This window comes from Phlebotomus papatasi, chromosome 3, assembly GCF_024763615.1.
Source record: "Phlebotomus papatasi isolate M1 chromosome 3, Ppap_2.1, whole genome shotgun sequence".
In the NCBI taxonomy this organism is placed as follows: domain Eukaryota; kingdom Metazoa; phylum Arthropoda; class Insecta; order Diptera; family Psychodidae; genus Phlebotomus; species Phlebotomus papatasi.
Window position 1 is genome coordinate 22,052,650 of NC_077224.1, and position 25,910 is coordinate 22,078,559.

General features: G+C 33.0%; 1 protein-coding gene across 1 annotated transcript in view; it reads left to right on the top strand.

Annotated features, from left to right (window-relative positions):
* Positions 1-25,910, top strand: part of LOC129808247 (neuroligin-4, X-linked-like) — a 116,661-nt gene that overhangs the window by 31,843 nt on the left and 58,908 nt on the right. Inside the window, exon 5 of the mRNA XM_055858069.1 lies at positions 9,927-10,144. Coding sequence (XP_055714044.1) covers positions 9,927-10,144 — 218 coding nt within the window. The remainder of the gene's footprint in view (positions 1-9,926; positions 10,145-25,910) is intronic.

Here is a 25,910-nt window from a genome sequence, read left to right on the forward strand (position 1 = left end):
ATTGATACTATCTGGTATTAGCTCTGACCACTATTCTGACATCAAAGGCACGTAATTTATTTTTTCTCTTTCCTTTTCTAAAGGAAACCTGCTGCCCTCAATAAGTTTAAGTTTCAAAGTGAATATATATAGGGCAAAGTTTCCATATATACACCTTCAACTTGCATACCGACGTACTTTATGGGTGAAAGTTTTCAATCAATTTCTTGACTATATAATACTTTGTTATAATAATTTGTGGAAACTTCAAGTTAAGATGTTCCTGACAAGACCGTAATGCTGCACTTGTCGATTAAATTTGCGATTGCAGAGTAAAGTTTGAGTTGTAAATCGAACAGCAAATATCTACAAACTTAAATACAATTTTCCGCTAAGATGTTAGAAGTTCTTAGTGCTCTTGATGGGAAAATGATGAATTAGTATGATTAAACTTTATTTCACAGTTCTCCAATGCAATAAAAATTAATGTACTTCGAAAGCTCATATTCCTAAACAGAGGAAGTGCTTGCAATTTGATTAAAATTATTCAAATTTTGGAGCTTTCTTCGAATATTTCACATGATAGGGGAAACTGTGGCTCCACCAAACATGGGGTACCACCCAATACTGCGATTTCTTAATTGGATATCAGAGGAAAAGACCGATAGAAATTTATAGGCACTATAGGGATACTTGTCCACTAAAGGAATGGTCGAGATAGTCCAAGTAGTTTAGAAATAAAAATTAGTGTTTAGTGGTACCCCTTGTTTGGTGATGCCCTAGTTTCCGCTATAGTGTATTCCACCTAAACATTTTTTTTCTTTTCAGAAGATATTAAAACTAATTTTATTTAATTTTAAATATGATTTTAAGTAAAAAATTCCTTTGCTAAAATTTCAGTGTGAGCAGTTTCTTAAGAGAAATATCCAATTTCAACATAATTTACACCACACAAAACTAAACAAAATTAAAACTTATGATGAGTTTTGTATAGCCTTAAATAGGAACAGTATTGTATCTTTAAGGCATGAAACAAACTTCAAAATGAATTGAATTGAATATCCAATTTCAATTTCAATTGCAATTTAATAATATATATAACTGCTTTTGAGCTAGTGCTCTCTAAAGCCAGAGATATGAGCCAAAGGAATTTCATATTTGAGTAATAGCGGTCGCCGCCGTCTTAACGTTGATAATCAATCTCTATAGTTGACAAAGTTGTTTAAAAAAGCTCTAGGATAACGTGTGGTATTTCTGGACAAAGTGCTTTTCGGAACATAATAGCATCGAACAGACTGGGCCATTGCTCTTTTAATCGATTTTCAAAGAAGCAATGGAGAAGTGAATATGACACCTTCATTGTTTTCGATTAGATAACTCACTGAGAACAGCGCCATCCAGTGTAAGTAAAATGTCCAAGGCGGGAAGTATTTTCAATTGTTCAAAACAATGTAGTTCACATTATTCACATGTATTTTATACTAAACTTTAATTTCACTAAGTCTAGACTCATTTTAAATGTATTTCAAAGGTTTTCACAAGAGTTTTATGAGTAAAATTTCCTTTGTTTTGATTTTTCCTGGCATCAGCCGATTTCGATGGTAGTCGATGAAATTTCGAACAATGAATTCAAATAGAGAATGTTAACGGACTATGTGATATGGAATTGTCAAGAATAAGCAATTGACCGGGCAATTGCTCTTTGCTTTTTGTTCAAGGTATTTAAATTTGGCTAATTTTACTAAAATATCATTTTCTTTTTACAGAATATTGTCTCAGAGAACGGAATAAGATCAAATTGATGCAAAAATTGGTTTGATTCCGCAATTTTTTGAATATTTTTTCCACGTGTAAAAAAGCAATGAATGAGTAAAAAAGCAATGACCATGTAAAAAAGCCCAGTCTGTTCGATGTGAATATGGCTATTTTAAGATCCATCAAAAATCCTCTAAATATTTGTTTTCTTATTATTTTTAAGTTCTATAAGAAATTTTAAGCTCTTTACGTATCAGATAAACATAAAACTTCTGAAATTTTATTTAATTTAAAGTATGAAATACGCGTGAATTGTGAGTGTCACATTTCACTTTTTACAAAACCTTCAGTGTGGTCAATTTTGCAAATGTCAACACAAACAGTGCTGAGTTTTTTCGATTTAAGCCACTTTACAAGTGAAATTTAAATAAATTTTTTATGAAAGTGTGAAGTTTAGACCTTCTACTTGAAGGTAAATAGTCAGGCTCAGTGACATTTATTTGCATAATAGCGACTTTTGTCTGTCCCGAAATACCCAATTGTCCCGAAATACACCACTCTTACTTCTTCACATTTCTTGCTATTTTGAATAAAAAATTTTGCATTTTTCAAGATTTTTCGATGAGAATCTTATTCTGGATAGAATAAGTAACATAAATATTTATATCAACAAAGAAAAAAATAATTTGAGAAGTCATTAGGCTGTTTGAAATTTGAAAATGCTGAAAAGTGTCCTGAAATACCACACGTTACCCTATTAAACATTTTATCCTCTATTCTTATGCTGATCTTCAGCTAAAATATCAACAAACTATAGTTTGACTTTTTAGTACAGTAATGGATGCTACAGTACTCTAAAACAAGTTTTGTTAAGGCTTAGACAAATGGTCAAAATTTTTAGGCCGATCAAATGTTTTGGCCCAAGTTTTTTTATAGTGCGGTGCGGCCATGTTTTGTCAAGTGTCAAGTGGAAGCTTTTATTGTTGACAAAAAAGTAATGTGGAAGGCTAGTGAAAAATAAAAAGTGGTGAAAAATAGCAACGAGACATATTATAGAATCAAGTGTGAACTGAGCATCCCTAGCTGACTGGATTTCAACAGCCCAAAGAGTGACAAGAACTTGAAGGAAGTAGCCGAAAGCCTAGGATTCTAGACAAGAGGATGGAACAGAGACATCTTGAGCTTTTCGAGAATCATCTCAATCTTTCCGTGCGAGATGTTGGCAAAAATACGGGAATACATTCGAGCTTGGTCCGTAAAATCAAGAGGAGGAATGGTTTGATAAACTACAAAATCCAGGCTGCTCCCCATTGGACCGACAAACACCGTCAAAATTCTAAGACAAAGTCGCGGAAACACAACGATCATCTTCATAAAGGAGTCCAAGGCTGTGGGAAATCTGTTCAGTCCGTCCTGCACTCAGGAAGATTGAAAAGTACTGGGGACTTATGAAGAAACCTCTCCTGAAGAAAAGTCAGACATCTCAAAACTTTCCGGATTTCGAGAGGAAGTGGAGGAAGGCCGTCCGAGACGGTGGAGACGGTTTGTCCAATCCCTAATGAAGGAATTAAGAAGAAGATGCGAGAATTCGGTAAAAATCCATTGGACTAAAAAACTATAATAGTGGAAAAATCCTAATAAAATTGTTTTTCCGAAAATACATTTACTTTTTTTATATGTATTACTACACTCGACTCTTCGTTATCCGGCTGACTGGAGGACAAAATGACATTTAGGTTTCTTGAATGATCAACGGTTTTTATATTTTGTGCTGTGTGAATTTATTTTCTGTCTGACAAAGAACAAAAGAATTTTCTTCATGGTGTGCTTATGTTTCATTTTTTATCACAATTATGTATTAAAAACTTCGATACAATGATAATAATACTTTAATTCACTCTGGAGAAACTTCATGTTTAGTAAAAATAATTTTGAATACATCAACCGCCAGTGTTTGGTAGCTGTCACCCGGATAACGAAGTGCCGGATAACGAAGAGCTGAGTGTATGCTTAAGATGTGGGTAGCCATTATCACCGGGGACAATTTATCGTCTTCATGCTTTATGGAAGAGTTGGAAGACTTTTGCAATGTCAGTCTCGAGTTGGCTATTGATCCATTCAACAAGACCACTTTCTGGCCACACAATCCTGAGGACCAGCTGGATACAAGGCCAAGGATGATCCAGAATTTTCCGAATGTCAATAAGGAACAGCAGCTTCTGCCTGAGACGTTTTCACTTGTGAAACTTGTAGAAACTTTTGATCAGCCGAAGTCTCTATTAAAATCCATTCTTCTATAAATATTTCTTTTATTTTCTCTAGATACATAGTATAGTTTTTTACAGGATACTGTAAAAAACTATCAGAATAATGTTTATTATTTTATTCTACAGGGAAATCATGACATCCCTCAGCATTCCCATATTGATCTTGGTCAATGCTATTATTCCTTCCTTGGCAATTGGATTATCCATAATCTTATCGAACGATTCCCTCTTTCTAAGTCTCGGTCGAATTGTATTATCTCCAAGATACATCTTGCACCAGTCGATCTGACATCGTCGTTAGAACAGAATTTGTTCCTTTAGCTTGATGGCCTGCGGCTTATCCGGCGTGTCCTTGTGGATGTCATCGATATAATGCCCTAGACACACTTACGACTTAAGCCGAGAGACGACTAAGTGGAAAATGATGGGAATGTATTTTAACCATTATTTCTAATATAATTACGCTAAGCCGTCTCTCGGCTAATCCTCAGGTCTGTCAAGACCCTAATACGGGCTTCAGACCTAAGGCTTAGCTATCTGGCTTAAGTCCTCTAATTTCTTATCAGGCACGATTTTTTAGGAAAATTTTGTTTAGAATTGGATATTAAGGGCAAATTATCCAATAGATTTTGAAAAATCAATAAAATTGCTTGTTATTTAGATTTTTGAGACCTTCGGGAACTGGGCTAAACCTCCAGTCTGAAGCTGGCCTAAGTCTCGATGGTCTTTCTGCCGCACTCGTAGGCACTGCCACTTATTTTACTGGTACTTTTTACTGATCACTTTCAATTTTTAAGATTTATTTACAAAATAGAAAGTAAAATCCCGCGCGTTATTATTCAAACATCAATTCCGAATCTTCCGAAAATCGTTCCAGCCAAGAAATTTCTTCGTAGATTGTTTACATGGCGCTCATCTCAGTTTTTTTTGTTGAGCTTTTTTTTCTGAAGAAAGCTTCCAGTTTCCTCCTATGACAGCAAGTGAAATAGTATTTGATGGGCCAAAATATTTGATCAGCCCAAATATTTTGATCATCTGTTTAAGCCTTTAAGCGGAAAAATTGATCTCATCAAAATTTTGTTAAAAGGATGTTGTTTACTAATTTGAGAAAACTTTTTCTTACATTTTATTATGGCAAGACATCCTTTTGTCAAACTTTTAACAAGGACCAATTGGCCGTTGATTTGATAAAACTTTTCCATATTCTGCATGAGAAAAAAACATCCTTTTGACAAAATTTTCTTGTCAATTTGACAAAACTTTTCTACTCAGAATACACATAAATTATTGATAAAATGTAAATGGAGAAATGAAATTCCCAACGCAAAATGATTCTTATTATTTTTCAATGGTATATAGCTCCATTAAACATTTTCCTTTCTAAGAATTCGCTTTATTTCCATCCAGTATATACCTATATAATTAAATAGGGTATGATATAATTTATTCAATTACATTCCGCACACACCTGTAAATCAACTTAACAATAGGTAGCAATCTGTGCATGATTTCACTTTCCTAGGAAATTCCAGGGAGCACACTGAGCATGATGAAGGGTTTTGAAAATCTGGGAATTTCGTGAGATGCCTGCAAGAAATACAATGTACGCATTTGACCAGAAAATTCAAGAGTAATGATCAGTGACTTTGACTCATCTGACCTTGTCACGGATGAAATTGTGCTGGGAAAATGTTTGCGTGCCTGGCCAGAGGCAAATTTTCTGAGAGAGCGTGTGAATCTGACGAAATTATGAAGAATCCTTACCAACATAAATCCAAAACTTCCCAGTGACAGTGAGAAATATTTCAGTTAATTTCGCCACAAATTGCTCGACTTATTAACCCGCGAGGGTGAAAAAGAAATATCCCAACATCCATCTCTATGGGGATTTTTGGGTTGGGGAAAGTATTTGACGCGGAAGTTGGTTTTTTTGGGCAAGAAAAAAAAAGAAAATGAAATCACTTGTAAATCTAGAGCGGATATTAAATTCAATGGTGTGTAAATCTATTTGTTCGTCCTGGTTGAGATAGGAGGGAAATACAAACCACCAAGAAATCGAGGCTCGCTCCACTTCCTTATTCTCTCATCGAACAACTCCTTGGCAGAGTTGAAGGAAGGGAATGGATCTGGAGTCTATAGAAAATCTCACTCATAAAAAAATATCTATTGGTTCACAAATAGAAAAATTAAGATTTAAATAATGGAACTGAAAAGATTAATTTTAAAAATTGTGGTGCTTAACTCTTTCGCGGCTTTAGAGTAATGTCATGACTCGGGGAAAAAAGTTTTTTTTGGGTATTTACATTAATTGAAATCTATCTGTTCGTGCACGACATCATAATAGAAGGATGTAAGATTCTTGGCTCATTTTCTCAAGACTCCAGTTAGATTTCAATTAATGTAAATAGCCAAAAAGAAACTTTTTTCCCCGGGTCATATATGACCCTAAAGACGCGAAAGAGTTAAGAGAAGTTAGGAAAGTAGGTTGTTATAGAATTGTTGAACAGCTGATTGGGATGGGTCGAGGTCTAAATCTCTGAAGCCAAAGCCCCAAAAGCCAAAATTCCGAACGCCAAAATCCTAAAAGCTAAAATTCCGAATTGGCCGAATATTAATTGACGAATATTAAAATTTATGAATATGAACAGATTTTCTCTTTATTTGGAGCAAAATTAACTAAATAATAAAACTGAGGTATAGAAAATATATAAATATAGTAATTAAGTACTGTATTTATCATGAAAACAGTGACGTTTCCATTTGGAGTAGCGAAAAATTTCCATTTGAAGCAGATTTTGAATTAGCTTAATTTACCCTACACATTTTCTCCATATAATTTCATTCTTTTCAGGATTTTGAACATTCTGGATTTTGGTTTTCGGGAATTTGGGTTTTGGGATTTTAGCCATTTCGGGATTTTGGTGTTCGAGATTTCGGCTTTCGGATTTTGGCAGCCTCCCGATTGGATATCTTGCTTCATCTTCTTTAGTATAGCCTATCCCCAATCACATCTGCTTTCTGTACTACCTTAAGATGATGATTTTTAAGAAATGTATAGAAATATTTTATAAAACTTCGTTCCTCCTCAATAAGATATGTGTACATCGTAGAATGTTAGGGCTTTGACAGACCTATAGATAATGGTTAAACCACATTTCTATCATTTTCCACAAAGCCGTCTCTCGGCTTAAGTCATACATGTGTCAATGGCCTTAGTGTCAAAGAACGATTTGTAAAGCAGGACTCAATGCAGGTTTACTATTTTTACTATCTACGAAAAGGATTGCTTATAAGGACATGTCCCTTGTACAAGAGTATTTTCCTTGAAAAAAAAGAGCTAGGGTCTCTGAAAATTATAGGTTCTTAAAAGGTATTAAAAGTTCAAATAAATTATTTACAAAATTATTGTTTTGTAAATAATTACATAGGGTAAAGGCTCATCATTTTGCACAGGGTGCTTATAAGCATTAATGTTCCAAGTTTGAAGTGCGATATTTCCAAAACTAATTGATACCCAGTAAAAAGATAATTACTACGATTATCGTGTGTAATAGGAGAGCATCGATAATTATAGTAAATTTACAACGATTATCGTAGTAAGAAAAGTTGAAAAGCAAGCAAGTTCAATTTTCCTCCAAAAATTGTATTGAAATTACACAAAATATAAAAAGAAGAAGAATGAGTTTAAGCGAATGTATTTGAAAGTTGCACTTTTTGCACCGATAACCGATTGAAAAATTAGTACGAAAATCAAATTTATTCAATAATCGTAGCAATATTCAATCAGTCGTTGAATGAAGTTTATACAAATTTGTTGCTTCATTTTATTACTTATTATAGTAATTATTACCACTATTTATTGCATTTGTGTCATTGCCGAGGGTTGAATTTTACTAAATCTGCTATATAATTGAATCGTTTCAATTGAAAATAGTTATTTTTTCAGAGATTATTATTCGAAATTGCAACTAGTTTAGTTCAACTGATAGAATTCAACTTGTAAATTTCATCTTGTTTTTACTGAATAGTTTTTGTTACTCTCTTTTCAGAAGGGTTGTTTAGAAACTTGGCAAGCTGTATATTGTTTTCATTTTACTAAAATTAGTCTCAATACGTTTAAAAATGAATTGATATGTAGAGATGAATTTGACTCAAATTTTGGACACTTTGGTTTTAACTTTGGACACCTTGGCCGTATTTTTGGACAGCTAATCCACCTCATTAAGATACCCATTCTCCTCCATTCAAGAACCTATCTTACCAAGTCCTCTTCCTTTTCATGCAAGGAAATCGCCGAATGTCACAAGAAGCCCGGAAACTTTCTAAATAATTCATTAAAGTGAGTCGACTTCGGTACTCCAAGTACGCGCGGATTCGCTCATTCCCTGGCCTTTCCGGGAGCCTTTCAAGGCTTCACTACATCTCTTTCGCAGAGATGATACTTCTTCGTTTCTTCAGATATTTCTACAACCTAGTCATCACAAAAGCTAAAATTTCACGAAATGTCGAGAGAAAAGCACTTGTCCAAAATAAGAAATATCACGTCGTAACGTAATTCCCAAGGCAAATCTCACTTCAGGTCAAATGTACAAGTCACCATTAACTGAGTGAGGAAAAATTAAAAAAAAGTGAGGAAAAATTGTCAGTACTTCACCACAGCTAAATAAGACTGAAGTAAACACGAAGTTCTGTCATATTTCCCGTAAGCAATTGCTCACACTGAAGTTTCAACAAAGCAATTTTAAATTAAATTATATTCAAAATTTAAAGAATTAAAATCATCCAAAAAGAATAAATATTTAAATATAATTCATTATTCATCAAATATTGGAATAAAAATCCATAATTTTAATCAATTTATTTTTAGTGTCCAACTTTACTCTCAAAGTGTCCAAATTTAGAAACTGTCCAAAATTATGAGCTCTTACCCTAAATGTTATTATTTTAAAAACAAGAATTTTTTCCCAAACAAAAAGCTTGCAGGTACTGCTTTAAAAGTTAGAAACAAAGTATTTTTGTACATGTGTAAACAATGTATTAACAAAACAAGTGTCAAGGTTTTACATCAGTTTTTTTGCCAATTCTACACATTGAAAGTTGTAAAAGTTTAGAGTTTGGAAAGTTTCTTTTATTACAAAAGTTTATTTGCAAACTTTTAAACTAACAGACGTGTTCTAAGTTTTCTCACAAGGAATAATCATAAATTTATATTAAATATGAATGGTCTTTAATCTGAAAAATTTGAAGTTTAAGATTGATTTTTGGAAGGTATATAGGGTAACTGTGCCAAATTTCGGTATAGTTGCATGCAAGCGCCAAAGTCTTAAGTTTGAAATGTAAAATTTTTAATAAAAATTGATTTCTTTATTCCTTCTTCTTAAGGAGTGTTGCTTGGAACCTTGTAAACCATTTATCGTCTTTATTTACTTTAAAATTATTTTTAATACATTTTAAAATAAATAAAAATGTGGATATAGCTTTGGTGCCCTATTTTGGCCACCTTCATTCTTACAGTTTCTTGCCTTCCCAGAATTTTTCCAGTGTCTTACTCTCATTATTTCGTTTGTCGAAGCGACATTTTTGTTATTTTTTTGCATTGCATGATCTCTAGAGTATGCAAAAACTAAAAATTCAACGAAATTCGAGGAACAAAAAAAGTGGCCGGAATTGCAAGCTGGCCGGAATTTGGCACACTTACCCTAGGTTTATATTTCCGTACAAAATATCAATTTGTATGAGGATTATTTAAATTTTCTTTAAACGCAAATCCCAAATACATACAGAAGGTTAAATCCTAAAATCCCAAATCTGTTTCCATTCCGTCTCCATCCCTGTAGTCTCGACCGAATTTTTAAGGTGAGCTGAGTGATTTTTTGTAGTGATACCTTTCTATGTGTTTTTTTTTCTTTCTTTAAATAAAAAAAGGTACATGCCACCGGTCACGCCCTCAACGTGGAAAAACATAAAATTGGCAGATAGCTTCCCACCAGTTTGCCCTCAGAAGGTACCTATGCCACCAAATGGTGCCCTCGCCCTTCTCGACGAGCCCCGCGAGCGACTGGCGCAGCTTCGTCGATTTCATCCCTTGCTGGCCAATCAATCCGAAGACTGTCTATACCTCAACCTCTATGTGCCGAAAAACGGTGAGTGTTTGCTTTGGAATTAGACTCTACCCCACACTTCCCCATCTGCAACAGGAACCCATCATCCGTTCAATCACCATCTGACCTTTCCCATCACTCATACCGCCCATCGCATAACCCTCGGCTACCCACCCTCCCCCACCATTTTCCGCCTCTCTAGTTTGTCTGTAATGCCAAAATTATTGCAATTTAAATATCTCTCTCTCTTTTGATTTGGTCTTGTGAACTCGCGAAACTGAGGGTGAATTGCAAACGAATTGAATTTTCATATTGCGTCATGAGGAAATCCAAACAAAAATCTCCAGCAGGAGGAAATTATTAATTTTTCCCTTACTCCAAAAAATTCAGGGAAACACCCGGTTTTTGATTCCCTTTCATATGGAAAATTCGATAGGATGCTGGTAAAATTTTTAGTAGACCACCTAAAAGAGTTGAAGGAGATTTGACGGGGTTACTTTTGGGGTTGTTCAAGCAACAGATTGTTGTTTGAAGAGGATTTTAAAATTTAACAAGAAAATTTTCTATTGCAATTTTAAGTAGAAAGTTGCAAGAATAACTCTGTTATTAGGTTGTAGAATTAATGTTTGATGCCAGCATATCTGGGAGAATATGCTGGACTATCCTCAAACAAGCTTCCAACAGAGTGCCTTTTGACCTAATTTGAGGGCTTTGCTAAAATTTTCTAATGGAATTGATAGGGTGGAATTTTAAGTAACATATATACCGTGATGGAATATGGCTCTAGAATTTGATATGGAATATTCAGAGAAGTTCTGTGAGAATGTCCATCAACGGAAACTATACAATGGAATTTATGAACTGTATTCTAAATTTGTGGCTATGTAAAGAGATATTGTATGAGTTGAAAATCAAATTCTCTTTCAAACTATATGATAGTAGACTTATATGAATTTCAGTAGTAACTTGATATTTTCATTTGGTCTCATTTTATTATCCGACCAAGAAATAATTTTAAAAGGCAACGTGAAGCTGTAAGACTAACTAAAATTTGCCTTCTGGATACAAGCTTTGTAATCAACTAATTTATATTGTAAGTGAATCAGGAAAGATTTAATAATTCTACAGGTAGCTAAAATCTATCATCATAATAAAATGCATAAAACTCTAGTCTTATTTTTAAGCTTTATGGGTGTTCCTTTTCATACTTAACGACTAAGTTTAATTCAAAAAAAGTTTAAAAGCCTAAAATTATCATTTTTAAAAATTGTGTAAGTAAGATAAAGTTTCAAAAAAGGGTGGAGTAATCACTTATCGCCACTTTTAGAAAAATGTGAAATTAATTTGATTATAACTTTTGGCCCCTTATAATAACATATCTCAAATTTGACACAAAGTTACTGAAATGTATTGATTCCAGATTCGTAAAAAGTAGTACTACAATTTAACACTACTGGACTACTTAAAAAACTGATTTTTTTTAATAATGCAAAAATAACCACTTCGCCGCCACTTTTCACCACTTTTCGCCAGTTCTGTAACCACTTCTCGCCACCCACATGAAAAACTTCAAACTCGATTATTTTGGGCAATATTATGCAAAGAATGCATTCAGTAATTCTTTTTCCTCATGATCACCCTATTATTACTCACTTTAAATGATTTTTCTGCGCTTGTATTTGAGAAATTAAGCTATTGGACTATTGCAGAAAGTAAACAATGCATATTTGACAACTGAGAATCTACGTAGTGAAGTTAGCATAGCCTTTTGAAAAGAGATGGCGACAAATGGTAAAATCATTCAAAAATATTACTTCTTTTCGCCATACCTCGTTTTTATATAAAAATAATATTAAATGAAATATTAATTAACTGAATACAAATTTTATGTACACGATAAAAAATTTCGGAAGGTATTTGATCCAAAATTAGCTCGTCTAAAGACACCCAAATTTTTGGGACAAATTTATATCTATTTTGGACAAATTTGTATGTATTTGGAATTAAAATGTTTTCTTCAGATACAATTTTGTTTCAAAAATATTTGTTCCAAAGTAAATTTATTCTAATATTTCGGTCAGTGGTAAAAAATTTTTACCGTGTATTCCATATGTGTAATTAAATATTCAATAGACAAATTATTTATCGAAAAATGTACATTTTGCTCCATGTGCATTTTGCCCCATGGGGCCTAGGAACCGTTTTAGTGAAAGGCAATATCTTTTTGGTTAGTAAAAATTCAAATTGGTCAGTAAAAAATTCAAATTGGTCAGTAATGGCTCCGGCACACCTTTTAGATCAGGAAAATTTCATGAAGTCGAAATTCGGATCACCTTCTTTCTCACATGTTTTGCATATGACTATCTCATTCTTTCGCATACCAAATTCGATTGAGCTAAATTGAATTTGGAGTGATGTTAAAAAGAAGAAGAAGAGTGCGAAAGAGTAGGATAGACATATGCAAAACATTTGAGAAAGAAGGGGATCCAAATTTCGACTTTATGAAATTTTCCTGATCTAAAAGGTGTGCCGGAGCCATAAAAAATTAAATATGGTCAGTAAGAAATAAAATTTGGTCAGTAATAAATAAAATTTGGTCAGTAAAAAATCAAATTCGGTCGATGAAAAGTCAAATTTGGTCGGTAAAAAGTCAAATTTGGTCAGTACATTTTTTTTAATCAGTAAAATGTGAAATTTAATCAGTGGAAAATTAAACATGATCAGTGAATAATAATTTAGTCTATAAAAAACTATAAGGAAATCAATAAAAGTTAAAACTTTGCATATCCGAGTAAAAAGTATTTCATATTTCATATTTCATATTTCATATTTCATATTTCACATTTCGTATTGCGGAAACTTCGTATTTTAGTACATTTCGTATTTTACCATTCCATATTTCATATTTCGTCTTTCTTAAATTTTGTACAAAAATTAAACACGTGCTACTGATAACTTTCCAAAACACAGAAAATTTCTCTTTGCCTCAACAGGTGCTACTGATATCTTCCCGAAGCACAAAAAATTGATTTTTTACTGACCAGGTTCGTTATTCTTTACTGACCATTTTTTATATTTTACCGATCAAATTTCATTTTTTACTGATCAATTTTGATATTTCACTGACCAAATTTGATTTTTTACTGACCAAATTTAACTTTTTACCGACCAAATTTGACTTTTCTCCGTTAGAATTTGATTTTTTACTGACCAAATTTCATTTTATACTGACTAAATTTTATTTTTTATTGACCAAATTTAACTTTTTATCACCCATGTTTGACTTTTCTCCGACCGAATTTGATTTTTTACTGACCAAATTTTATTTTATACTGACCAAATTTTATTTTATGCTGACCAAATTTTATTTTATACTGACCAAATTTTAATTTATACTGGCCAAATTTTATTTTTTTACTGACCAAATTTGATTTTTTACTGACCAAAATATAGGATCATAAAATTTGATTTTTTACTGACCAGATTCTTTATTTTTTACTGACTATATTTTATTTTTTACTGACTGTATTTTATTTTTTACTGACCGTATTTGATTTTTTACTGACCAAATTTAATTTTTTGCCGATATTTTAAAGTTTTTTACTGACCATATTTAATATTTTACTGTCCATATTTTATTTTTAACTGACCGCATTTGATTTTTTACTGACCAAATTTAATTTTTTACTGACCAAATTTTATTTTTTACTGATCAAATTTTATTTTTTACTGACCAAAAAGTCGCAGCCTTAGTGAAATAACAGATTTTATCCCATTCCTTTCAAAGAAATAAGAAAAAAATGCAATATTTGGAACAGTTTTTTCATTAACTGCCCTATTCTCCCCTAAACCTACTGCTGAGCATTGCACTATCATGATTTCTATGCAAGCAATATTAAGATTGGGACTCATGTATTAAATGAATGGTTAATGTTATAGTTAACACGTTTCTGGTGCTTTCAAAATGTTCCTTTACTGAAACATAAGCAAATTTATGTTGCTTATCACCAAATTTCCGAGATATTTCTCTTCCGGGTCACTTAGCAGACAGTATATTGGATCATTGTGATAACGATTGGCCATTAAATTCACTTCCCAAACGATATTTTTCTGCTTAATAGATACGGAAAATTTTGAATCGATAAATGAATCATAAATTGTCCAAATATCTATCATTGCTAAATAAACTTGTATTGAAATTAATTAAATGAAATAAAATTAAAAAAATATTTGTATAAAATTTAAACATTTAATATAATTTTTGTTACAATTCTTACTGCACCAAATGTTTTGTGTTTAAAACGTTTAAAGTGTGATACTATAGGCACAAGAAAATTGTCTCATGTGTAAACTTCACTAAGACTGAACTGAATTCAGACTTTTATTTGAACTTTGCAAGTTCTAAAGAAAAGAGCTTAGAGAAAAAGTACTCCTATTTCCTTTTTAACTTCATGGTAGAATTTTCTTCATAAGTAAAGATTATTTGGCGAGGAAATTACAATTTCCCAACCCCATTCATTATCTATCCTTTTTTCCTTTAAAATGTTGTACCAGACGAGAAAAAAACTTTAAGACATGTTTTGAATTCAAAAAGTACAACTTTTTTAAGATCTGGCAGAGTTGTTTTATTATAATAGTCTTTGTGATATTGGGTTTTATATGGTTTTGGGGAAAGAAAATGATATTGCTACCCATGAAAAGAAGAAAATGCACAAAGTTCTTCATAAGCACCAAAAAAAATTCTGTGATACTTTATTGAGGCTAATATTGATTGCACCAAAGACGATGAAATATAAACTATACCGCGAAATAAAGAGAAGTGTTTCCATTTTCATAAAAGCACAACAATTTCGCAAGGAAGTTTATGTGAAAGAATTGCTGTTACGATGATTATCCTCGACTTTATTGGTTTCTCTCTGATGCTCCTCGTGGTAGATTTATTGATTCTCAAATTAATGAGTCGGAGATCGTGATGAGAAACTGAAGCAAGAATCTTACAAACTTCCAGAGCTTTTGCTTAAAATACAAATGAAAAATCTGCAATATTTTTAGTTTAAGCACCCCAAAAAATTGCAGTTGGAAAGAATTCATTCTTTTTTTCTAGCATTGTAAAGCATTGTATCGCAAGAAACTCGTAAATTCACTAAATCGCATAGCATAAGAAGCAGAAGAAAGCGCAGTGGAAAATCATTTATCCTCAAATAATGGTGATAATAATGTGTACCAAGAGAATAACAATATACTTCCAATAACAAATGGTAGTCATTTGAATTTGTGTTTTGCTGGAAATTCTCTTTTCACATCATTTATAAAACATTTTAATTGACCAATTAGTTAGTGTGGCGGAAAAAAAGACGAAGATAAAGCTGAATATGATACAAATTGAGCTGCGAGGGTGTATCAATACGAAATAGTCAGCAAGAGTTGACGCAAAACAAAATCTTTCATTGTCTGAAGACTTTCTTTAGATGGGTATGGGTTGATTGAAGCCCTCTGTCTATCTAAAGACTGTACCGAAAATTAGAACTACGCCTTGATACTTTCATTTTGGTTTATTTAGAAAAAATAAAAATACCTTACGATTGCTACATTGGCACTTTATAAATTCATTCGTTAATTTTAAAGTTTAAATAGGAGTGTTTATGCACAACACCGCAGAGTGTTAAGGTAAAGCTATATTAAAGCTAGACTTTTACCGAATTGTCCTTCAAATTTAGAGTAATTCTTTGTATTTTATATTTTTAAGTCGTATTAAGTTCTGATGGTCAACTACCCGTGAAGAAGTCAATTTATTAACGGACGATACACTGAGAGAAAATAAAGCATCAGAGTAACACGAAATGAGTGTTATCACAATTAAAATTCAACGCTCAAATTAACTAACCCTCAGATGAGACTTGGAATTACGCTCGGGGCTTGTTTCAACCAGGGGGGTGACATTAGCTCTGAAAAATGCGACCGATTTTAGTGTAAATTTTTCCCTGTTTTCGTACACATTTCACGAGATATCTCCAAAACTACGTAGGTTGCCAATTTGGGGTTTTCAGTTGCCTATTCTATATTAAATTGGCTTTTATTTTGTATTGCAATTATTTGCTAATTCATTTTACACTGACAGAAAACAGCTAATAAATCCAAAAGTTTTTTCGGCCCAAAGTTTCATGCCCCTGGTTTCAACGCTCGTTGTCGTTATTTCGGTGCAAACACAAGTAGATTTTGATTCTCCAATAGTGTCTTGGATAAAAGGTAAATGAAACACTATTTACAAAAAAAAATCGTTGAAGTTTGAAGAATTCAAATTCAATTTCGAATTTTCATACTAAATTTTCGAATAAGATGGGGAAAATTTATCAAATATCACACTAAAAAGGTGGCAAAAGAGTTACTCAGTGATTATGGAGTGATTAAATACTGGGGCAAGAAGAGTAAATGTCGTTGTTCTGTTTTTTTTCTTCACAACAATGTGAAGACCATCACATTTTGACACTTGAGCACTTCGAAATTCGAACAGGATGTAACTTTCGCCACTTTGCGAAAGTATTAAGAAGTATGAAAGTCTCTTTTTTTGATCTTCAAATAGATTTTCGAATTTTTCAAGATCGACTTCTGTACGGAAAGAGTCTTTCCGTTAAATTAATGAGTTTTGTGGTTCAGAGAACTTGCTTAAGTCTCTGGCATGTTGTGTGATATATAGTTTGTGTCAAAAAGACCTAAACAGGGAAAAAATTGAAAGATTTGTTTCCGATATTGCATCCCAGTAAAAAAGTTTTTGACATGTCAGATGTTTCACTTAACAATAGTCGGTCGGCTAATATTCTTGGAAAAGCGTGTCTTGAATTTGATAAAAATTGACAAAATTTGCTAAGAAATTAGATAATAGGGGAGACTGGGGCACAAAGTCACAAATCGAAAATTTTAAAATCTAATATCTTCCAAGATAAATAAGATAGCGGCTTAAAATTTTTTCCATAGACAGCCTCCATAGGTCTTCTTCAATGTCGTAAATTTGTTAGAATTTGAACAAGGAATTTAGGAAATTAAAAATATCGAAATTTTTAGCCCTATTTTTGAAATATTTTCCGTTTAGAAGATATCAATTATTAGCTACTTATATTAAATTTGATTCACTGGTGAATATTTCCCAAATTATCTCGATATTCTTTGAATACGAATCCGCTATCTATTTTAGAATTTTACAAAGATCCTTTTCTCCAGAAATCCTTTTATTAAAAACGACCACTTGGGGTAAAAAGTAACAAAAGCTATGGAGAAAAAAGTAACAAAAACCGAAGCAATTTCTGATGTCCCACGGTGAAAAGAAACGTCAATGCTATGTGTCGCCGCTTGTTCTTTGCATTGGTCAAACGATTTTCAGTCTTTTGTGTGTTTTTTGTAAAATAGCTTAAAATGCGCTTTTCTCGCTCAAATAGAGAAAACGGTGTTTTACAAAGGTGTAGTAGAAGAATAAATTTCCTATGAAAATATGTAATCTAGGTATTTTACTTAAATTTACGGAATCCCGTAATAAAGCGAATCAAAATGTGATAGTAACTTATGCCTGATACTATTTGCCCCAGCAGTTTTTAAGAATAATCACAAAATTACCTTTTAGAAAACGGCTCGATAAATATATTTCTTTACAAAATAGAAGAAAATGGCTTTCACAGAGTTGTAGAGCGGTAAATTTCCTATAAAACTTGTTAATTAGGAATTTTGGAGGTGCTCATGTAGCTTGTAAAAAAATAAAATATCCGTTTTGTGACTTTTTGCCCCAGTATCCCCTAATAACAAATGAAAAGTATTTATTGCGAAAGAAACGTGTACGATGGTAGTGTCATTAAAATTATTAAGTTCAATTGACTTCTTTTTTTGAGAGTTCGAGAACGTCGATTCGGCAGACGAGCGTTGAACACTCATGAGTGTTTATGGAACACTCAATGAATAGTTATTTTGAGCGTTGACGTTAGTCTTATCGTAGAAATATAAGGCTTGTACCAACACTCAAATACCCGAGTGTGATGGGAGTTTGCCCAAGCCTTAGTGCGGTGTGCTACAACACTCATTTAAAAAAATGACTTTTATTTATTTATTTATTTATTTTATGATGAAATGATTTAACACTAAATGTAGCAAATATGTGTATTATCAAAGCTCATTTCGTGCGGAGTTTTCCCAACACTCATTTCCACACTTATTTATTGGAAGACTTTCTCTCAGTGTATTTAAAAATAGGTGAAAAAATCCCAATTTCAAAGGTACCCCACTTTCAAAGGTACCCCATTTCTCCTATATGGTCTCGGCGACTGATTCTAAGGTGGAAGAGTGGTACGTTTGAAAGTGGGGCACCTTTGAAAGTATTGCACCTTTGAAATTGAGATTTTTCACCTATGTATAAATAAAATTGAGCCTTATCGTGATATAATTTAGCTACAGAAACAGAATGAGAAGCTAAATTATATCACGATAAAGCTCAATTTTATTAAAAAAAAAAAAGTAGGTGAAAAATTCCTAATTTCAAAGGCACCCCATTTTTAAACTAATTTTCCCCTAGGGGGAAGTGGGGCACCTTTAAAAGTGGGGCACCTTTGAAATTGGGATTTTTTACCTATTTTTAAATAAAATTGAGCCCTATCGTGATATAATTTAGCTTCTCAATCTATTTATGCAGCTAAATTATATAACGATAAGGCTCAATTTTATTTAAAAATATGTGGAAAATCCCAATTTCAAAGGTGCCCCGCTTTCAAAAGTGCCCCACTTCCCCCTACTAACTAAATTTCTTGTTTTAATAATTTCCGACGCAGTCTCTATTGTTTTTTTTTCTGCTGATGAAATTGAGATGATGATCTAGCGATGATAAAACATAAATTATGTATCAGTGTCTCGTGGAATGAGAAATGTCCCCATTGGACATTGATGATAAACAGAAATTTGATATGCAAGCTTTTAATTATTTACACAAGCTTCTTTCACGCTCACGGACAGAAAGAGAGCTTTAGATGTGGGCGATGGTTATAAAAATTGCCCTGATTTCTTCAAGTGCCTCTCTGCGGGCGTGTTTCTTCTTCATCAATTGAATTACACTCCCTCGCATACGCAAAAAAAAAACATCTATGCTAATTTTCACTTTAATACTCATAAATCATGCAATAAGCAAGACTAAGAGAACATCCCAGAAATATCTCGATGCTCGTAAATAATGAACAAATTTTCATTCTCAACCATGAATCATACAAAAGGGTATGAGGATTTGTGCAAAAAAAAAATAACGGGAAAGTCTGTGTTAGTGTCGTTTGGGGGTTGGGGATAGGGATTGAGAATTGGAAGAAATGAGCTTCACACCACTTTGTCTAATGATTCAATAAATTGAGAAGATTTTTGCCCTCGAGTGAGGTGATGATGGTTGAGGAAACAACTCAACGGGGTTCCCACTAAAAGCTCTCTCTAACAATCCCAGTTCTTTTTCACTTGTGCAACTTCACATTGGAGCTCTGGACTAAAGAGGTGGTTAATTTCTCAGAAAGAAGTAGTTTAAATTGAATTTTTGGGTGCCCCTTCAACAAAAATTCAAGCGAACGGAAAAGTTGGCAGAAAATACAAAAGTTTCAAAACTAAAAAAGTTAACACGTAAATGAAATTTGGCCAAATTCAATATAAAAGATATGTTTTACGGACTACAAATCTTGGATATCTTTAGATTCAATCTTTCAGAAAGGAAAACGTGATGAACATCACAAGATGGAAAGTTAAATTTCTGCAACACTTACTGTATTAGAGCAATTAGAATGACTGAAACCTTGAAAATGGACCAAAAACTATCAAAAACACGTGATTTTACAATATTCAATTTACCTCATGTGTTTTAGATTTGACCAGAAAATTACCGCATCAGATAATAAAGCCAAAATTTTCTGATTTTGTGTGCTGAAATCAATCTAAATGTGTCAAAATTAAATGAGCTATGTTAAAATCTTATTGAGTTTTGTTTTTTAAAAGCTGTAGGGTAAGTGTGCCAAATTTCGGCATAGTCGCATGCAAGCGCCAAAGTATCAAGTTTGAAATGTAATATATTTAATAAAAATTGATTTTTTCATTCCTTCTACTTAAGGAGTGTTGCTTAGAATCTTGTAGAAAGTTTATCGTCTTTATTTACTTTAAAAAAATCTTAATACATTTTAAAATAAATAAAAATGTAGACATAGCTTTGGTGCCCTATTTCGGCCACCTTCATTTTCATAGTTCCTTGCCCTTCGGGAATTCTTCCAATGTCTTTTTCACGTTATTTCGTTTGTCAAAGCTACATTTTTTGCTATTCTTTTGCATTGTATAATCTCTAGAGTATGCAAAAATTAAAAATTCATGGAAATTCGAGGAACAAACAAGTGGCCGGAATTGCAAGCTGGCCGAAATTTAGTACACTTACTCTAGCTGCTCATACGATTGCACCGGCCCTTGCTGGAAGCAATGGGAAATTTTCTATATCTTGGGAAATTATTTTACACAATATCCTCCATATAATTTCGTCCCTTACAGGATTTTGAACATTATTGGTGATTTTGGCCGTTTCGGGATTCTGGCTTTCGGGATTTTGGTCGTTTCGGGATTTTGATTTTTGGGATTTTGGTTTTCGGGATTTTGGTCGTTTCGGGTTTTTGGCTTTCGGGATTTAGGATGCCTCCGATTAAAATGTAATTTTCACATTGAAATGTTAAGGCCAGTAATAAGCCCAGAAAAGCTTACGGTAATTCGATTGTGAATTGAGTTATCGGGATTAGTTTGCTCGATGAGATCCCTTGCCAAAGGTGTAGCGATAGACGATATTTAACCCACTAACAGTATTTTCTTTAATATGTAAAAAACCATCCGTTCTTCGATATCTCTTTTCGTTTAGGCGCCAGGTGAGAACAGATAAAGTCCGCCTGGAGACGGTCATTTCTGTTTAAGGCATCAAAAGACTGAAACATTTTTATTGAAAAATAGTGTTACAAATAGATAAAATAAACAAATTTTTAACGTTTTTTATGGATGAATGTTCTATAATATATTATTATCGCAGTAAATGCGATTTATAGAAGATCCGTCTGGAGACGGTCTTACCTGATAGAGGGTTAAAACATTTAAAAAAAAAGATATATAAAATTAAAAATATTTCAAAAACACTAAGATTTAGTTCCTTTCAAAGGCATTTCCACACACCCAAAAAAAAGCGCTTTTACGGTTTTTCAAAGACATTTTTTGAATCTTATGACAAACTTTTCTTTTTCATTTGACAATACATTTTTTTTCAAAGTGGAATGATATTTTGTTACTGACCAACCTTTTGAGCCAATGCTGAATTTACATGGCTTTTAACCTGCAATAAAAAAATGGCAAAAATTCCTGCGTAAATCACCAATTAAATGAAAACGGTAGAAATTAATTAAATTACCAATAAATTTCCCATTGAGTTTTAATCTCACGAAAACTGCATGAGCATTATTTTGAGTACTTTTCCCTGGTATGATGTTTCAACGTGTCTCAAATCATCTCCCAATCAATATTAATTGATTGGATGTTTGTGGAATTTTTAATGAAATTTTAATGGAATTTTTAATGAAAGTATTCTCACTCCATCACCCATTGATGCTAAAATGAGAATTAACAATAAAATCCATTTCACCAAATTTTCAGCAGATTTTGAAGGAGAGTGAGTTTTGTCGTAAAATATAATATTTGCAAGACAATTTTGAACCCATCAACATGCCATTTGGTATCAACCTTCACCCTGGCAGATAGACAAATTCTCTTACATTATTTCTATCATTTGTCGAAGTTATAATTTCCATCGTCAAATTGAGATGGTGACGAAATCAATTTTTCAATATTCTTTCTCAATGGGAAATTGATTGGCTCGTGAACGTCTTTATGGGGTTTGAGGAAGGACTTTTCTCTTTTTTCACAGTCCCTTAGACATTTGTACCATTGAATAATAATACCTACGAATCAAGTTGAAATATTCAATTTAATTATACGCCTTTTTTCGGAAATACCAGAAAGCGTAGGGGGAAGTGGGGCACCTTTTAAAGTGGGGCACATTTGAAATTGGCATTTTTCACCTATTTTTAATTAAAATTGAGCCTTACCGTGATACAATTTAGCTGCAGAAACAGAATGAAAAGCCAAATTATCTTATGATATGACTCAGTTCCGTTTAAACATAGGAGAAAAATTTCAATTTTAAAGGTGCCCCACTTTCAAAGGTGCCCGACTTCCCCCTATGTCAGTTGGATTAAACGGTTGTCACCAAAGAGGTCCTCAGTATGACTTTTGAAGACCTAAGTCAGTACATCAGACTTAGATTAGATTTAATTACAGTGGGGGCGATTCACTACTGATCAAGACCGATACATGCGCGTTGTAAATTTCAAAATCTTTTAAAAAACAATCCAAGTTTAACCATATTTGTTGGAAAATAGTTCCTCCAATGTCGTTAAACTTTGCTAATCGAAAATTCGATATCGAAATAGTTTTTGAACATAGGTATCGAAGGACGAAATATTCGCCTTGGGTACCTCTAAAACGGGTCCCGGTCAAAATCCCGAAAGCCAAAATCCCGAAAGCCAAAATCCCGAACGCCAAAATCCCGAAAGCCAAAATCCCGAATTGACTAAAATCCCGGAAGCCAAAATCCCGAATTCTTAAAAATGACATAGCTACTAACACAATTGCACTTGCTCTTGCTGGTGGCAAAGGGAAATGTTCTATGTCTTGGGAAATTATTCTAAAGATTTTCCTCCATTAATGTCATCCCTTTCAGGATTATGAACATTCGGGATTTTCGCTTTCGGTATTTTAGCTTTCGGGATATTGATCTTTTCGGGATTTTGGCGTTCGAGATTTTGGCTTTCGGGATATTGTCTGCCACCGCTCTAAACATATTCGAAAATGAATTTAAAAAAATCGTAGGAGACGTTTTCGAAAAAAGACCAGAAAACATGGTTTTGGATTTGAAGGAAGGGGGTTGAGGGGAAAATAAAAAAAGACTCGTCGGAGGGGTTGTCGAATACCACAACTCAATATCCCTTACCGTTTTAGCCCCAGGACCGTGACAAGTTGAAAAAAAGACGATTTATAACACCTCTCTCTTCAAGTTTCCAGCAGTACTTAGGAGCCATTTTCAAAATACGCCTAAAATCACGATTTTCGAAGGGAAGGATGAAAATGGGGAAGAGAGGATAAAAGTGACTAGAGAAAGTGTTCACTTATGGGGGTCACCCATGATCGAAAGTCGATATCTCTTACCGTTTGAACTCCAGCCTTATGGCAAATTGAAAAAAAGTGTTATATGAGTAGAGGAGACTGAGAAAAAAAGTCACAAAACGGATATTTTATTTTTTTACAAGCTACTCGAGCGTTTCAAAAATTTCTAATTAGCGCAGTTTGATAGGAAATTTACCGCTCTACAACTTTGTGAAAGTAATTTTCCTCTATTTTGTAAGGAAATACGTTTATCGAGACGATTTTTAAAAGGTAATTTTGTGACTATTCTAAAAAATGCTAGGGCAAATAGTACCAGACATTAGGTATTATCATATTTTGATTCGCTTCATTACGGGATTCCGTAAATTAAAAAAAATACCGAGAGGACATATTTTCATAGAAAATTTATTCATGTAGACCTTTGTAAAACACCGTTTTCTCTGCGAGAAAAGTGAGAAAACGAGGAAAGCGCTTTTCAAAGACGAGACATGATAATGACGTTTCTTTTCACCGTGAGACATCAGAAATTGCTTGGGTTTTTGTTACTTTTTGACCCATACCTTTTGTTACTTTTTACCCTAAGTGGTAATTTTTAATTAAAGGATTTCTGGAGAAAAGAACTTTTGTAAAATTCTAAAATAGATAGCGGATTCGTATTCAAAAAATCCAAATTATCTAGAAAATATTCACCAGTGCATCAATTTTGGAAAATAAGTAGGTACCCAAGAAGCATTTTTATCTTAATATAGTTTTGTAGAATTCCTTAAGTAAGGCATTATAGAACCAAAAATCTTTTTAAATGCTTATAACGCTCTTGATTCCATCACTGAGATTACTATAAGTAAAGTGGCACACTCTTAAGGATCTTAAGAGATTCTATAGGAATTAAAACAGAAAATTCTTACTTTAAGTCTTGTAAAAGTGCACTAAAACACTTGTCCAAAACTTGGTTCTATGAGGCAACTATTTTGCTTCTTGGGTAATAATTGTTATCTTCTGCAAGGAAAATATTTCAAAAATAGGGCTAAAAATTTCGATATTTTTTATTTTCTAAATTCCTTGTACGAATTCTAAGAAACTTACGACATTGAAGAAGGTCTATGGAGGCTATCTATGGAAAAAAATTTGAGCCGCTATCTTTTTTACCTTGGAAGATATTGAATTTTGAATTTTTCGATGTGTGACTTTTTGCCCCAGTCTTCCCTATTCTGTCTTTGAGTTCGAGTAGTAGAAATATATTGAAAATATACATGGGCATTGCATAATTTATGTATTTTACTTTGAATTTAGATGTTTTAATTTAAATCAATCAATAACATCTCTACTTAGTAGTCTACAAGTTTACATATTTTAATTAGCATAAATTAATTTTCACTTTCTAGAAAACTCATTATCATATATTGTCCTTTCATTTGCAATTCTGACAATCAGTTGATTGATTAAGACTTGATTGAGTATAGTATGTGTTGATATCCCTAATTAACGCTTTTGGATGCTGCATAAGAAGATTTCTTGGAATCGACCTCAATTCCGTAGTGCATTGCAGTGTATTAAATTGATCAATTGCAAGCACTGCGGGAGTGAAGTTGATGGTGAGAAGAACAACGTCTTTTTTTGTGTCAAGCTGAATGAAAATAAATTCAAATTGGGGAGTGAAAATTATTGGGAATGGAAGCTAATTATTTCCTGATTTAACTTCCAAAGGGGCTGCAATTACCCATTCTCTTGACGAGAAGCCAAGGGAAAAATTCAAAACGCTTCAGCCAAAAAAAGGGGGAGACTCAAGTATAATTTTATTAAGATCAAATTGAGACTTGAAAAACAGTCAATGTGTTTAGAGGCTCAGTAACATAAATTTCGGAAATGAACATCCCAACTCCTCCGTCTCTCGATAGGGTGGAAAAATTTGAATATTTGTGAATTTTTTCTCAAAACGAAAATTTATTACATCTCTCAGCCCTGGTGATATTAATACGCTCCGTTTTTGTAGGCTGGTTTACCTCCAGCTACAAAAAAAAAACCAGCGATGACAAGATAGAAATGAAAAGAAATTCTATAAAATTTGCATACAGAAATTTTTTTCCATCCCCATGTAGGAGCACTTTTCAATGAAATTCCCTTACCACAAATTTTTTTTTTATTATTTTATCTTTCCTAAGAAAAAAAAGAAAGAAAAATGAGGTGCACAGTGACGAAGCTGAGAATTGTGTCCTAAAGGGAGGCTCACAGCTGAGGTGATCCTGTATTGATTTTTTTCTTCCCTCCAAAAAGCTTCCCCTTTTGAGTCACATACAAACTTCCAATTGTGGAGAAAATTTCATCAACAACTTTTCATGAAAAAAACCTGACGACTTTCCCATTTGAATTCAGTTACTTATGTACCACAGGAATTTTCCTCAACCATGTTCTGTTCAAATATTTGTGTTAAAGTTTTAATACATGAAAAGAAACGAGTGAGAATATGAGTTGATGCAAATGCGGCTAAGCAAGTGAATTTTCAATTAGCTATGAAACTTTAATTCAAAAAATTTACATGAAAAAATATTAGCAAAGAGAAAATTATGTGGGA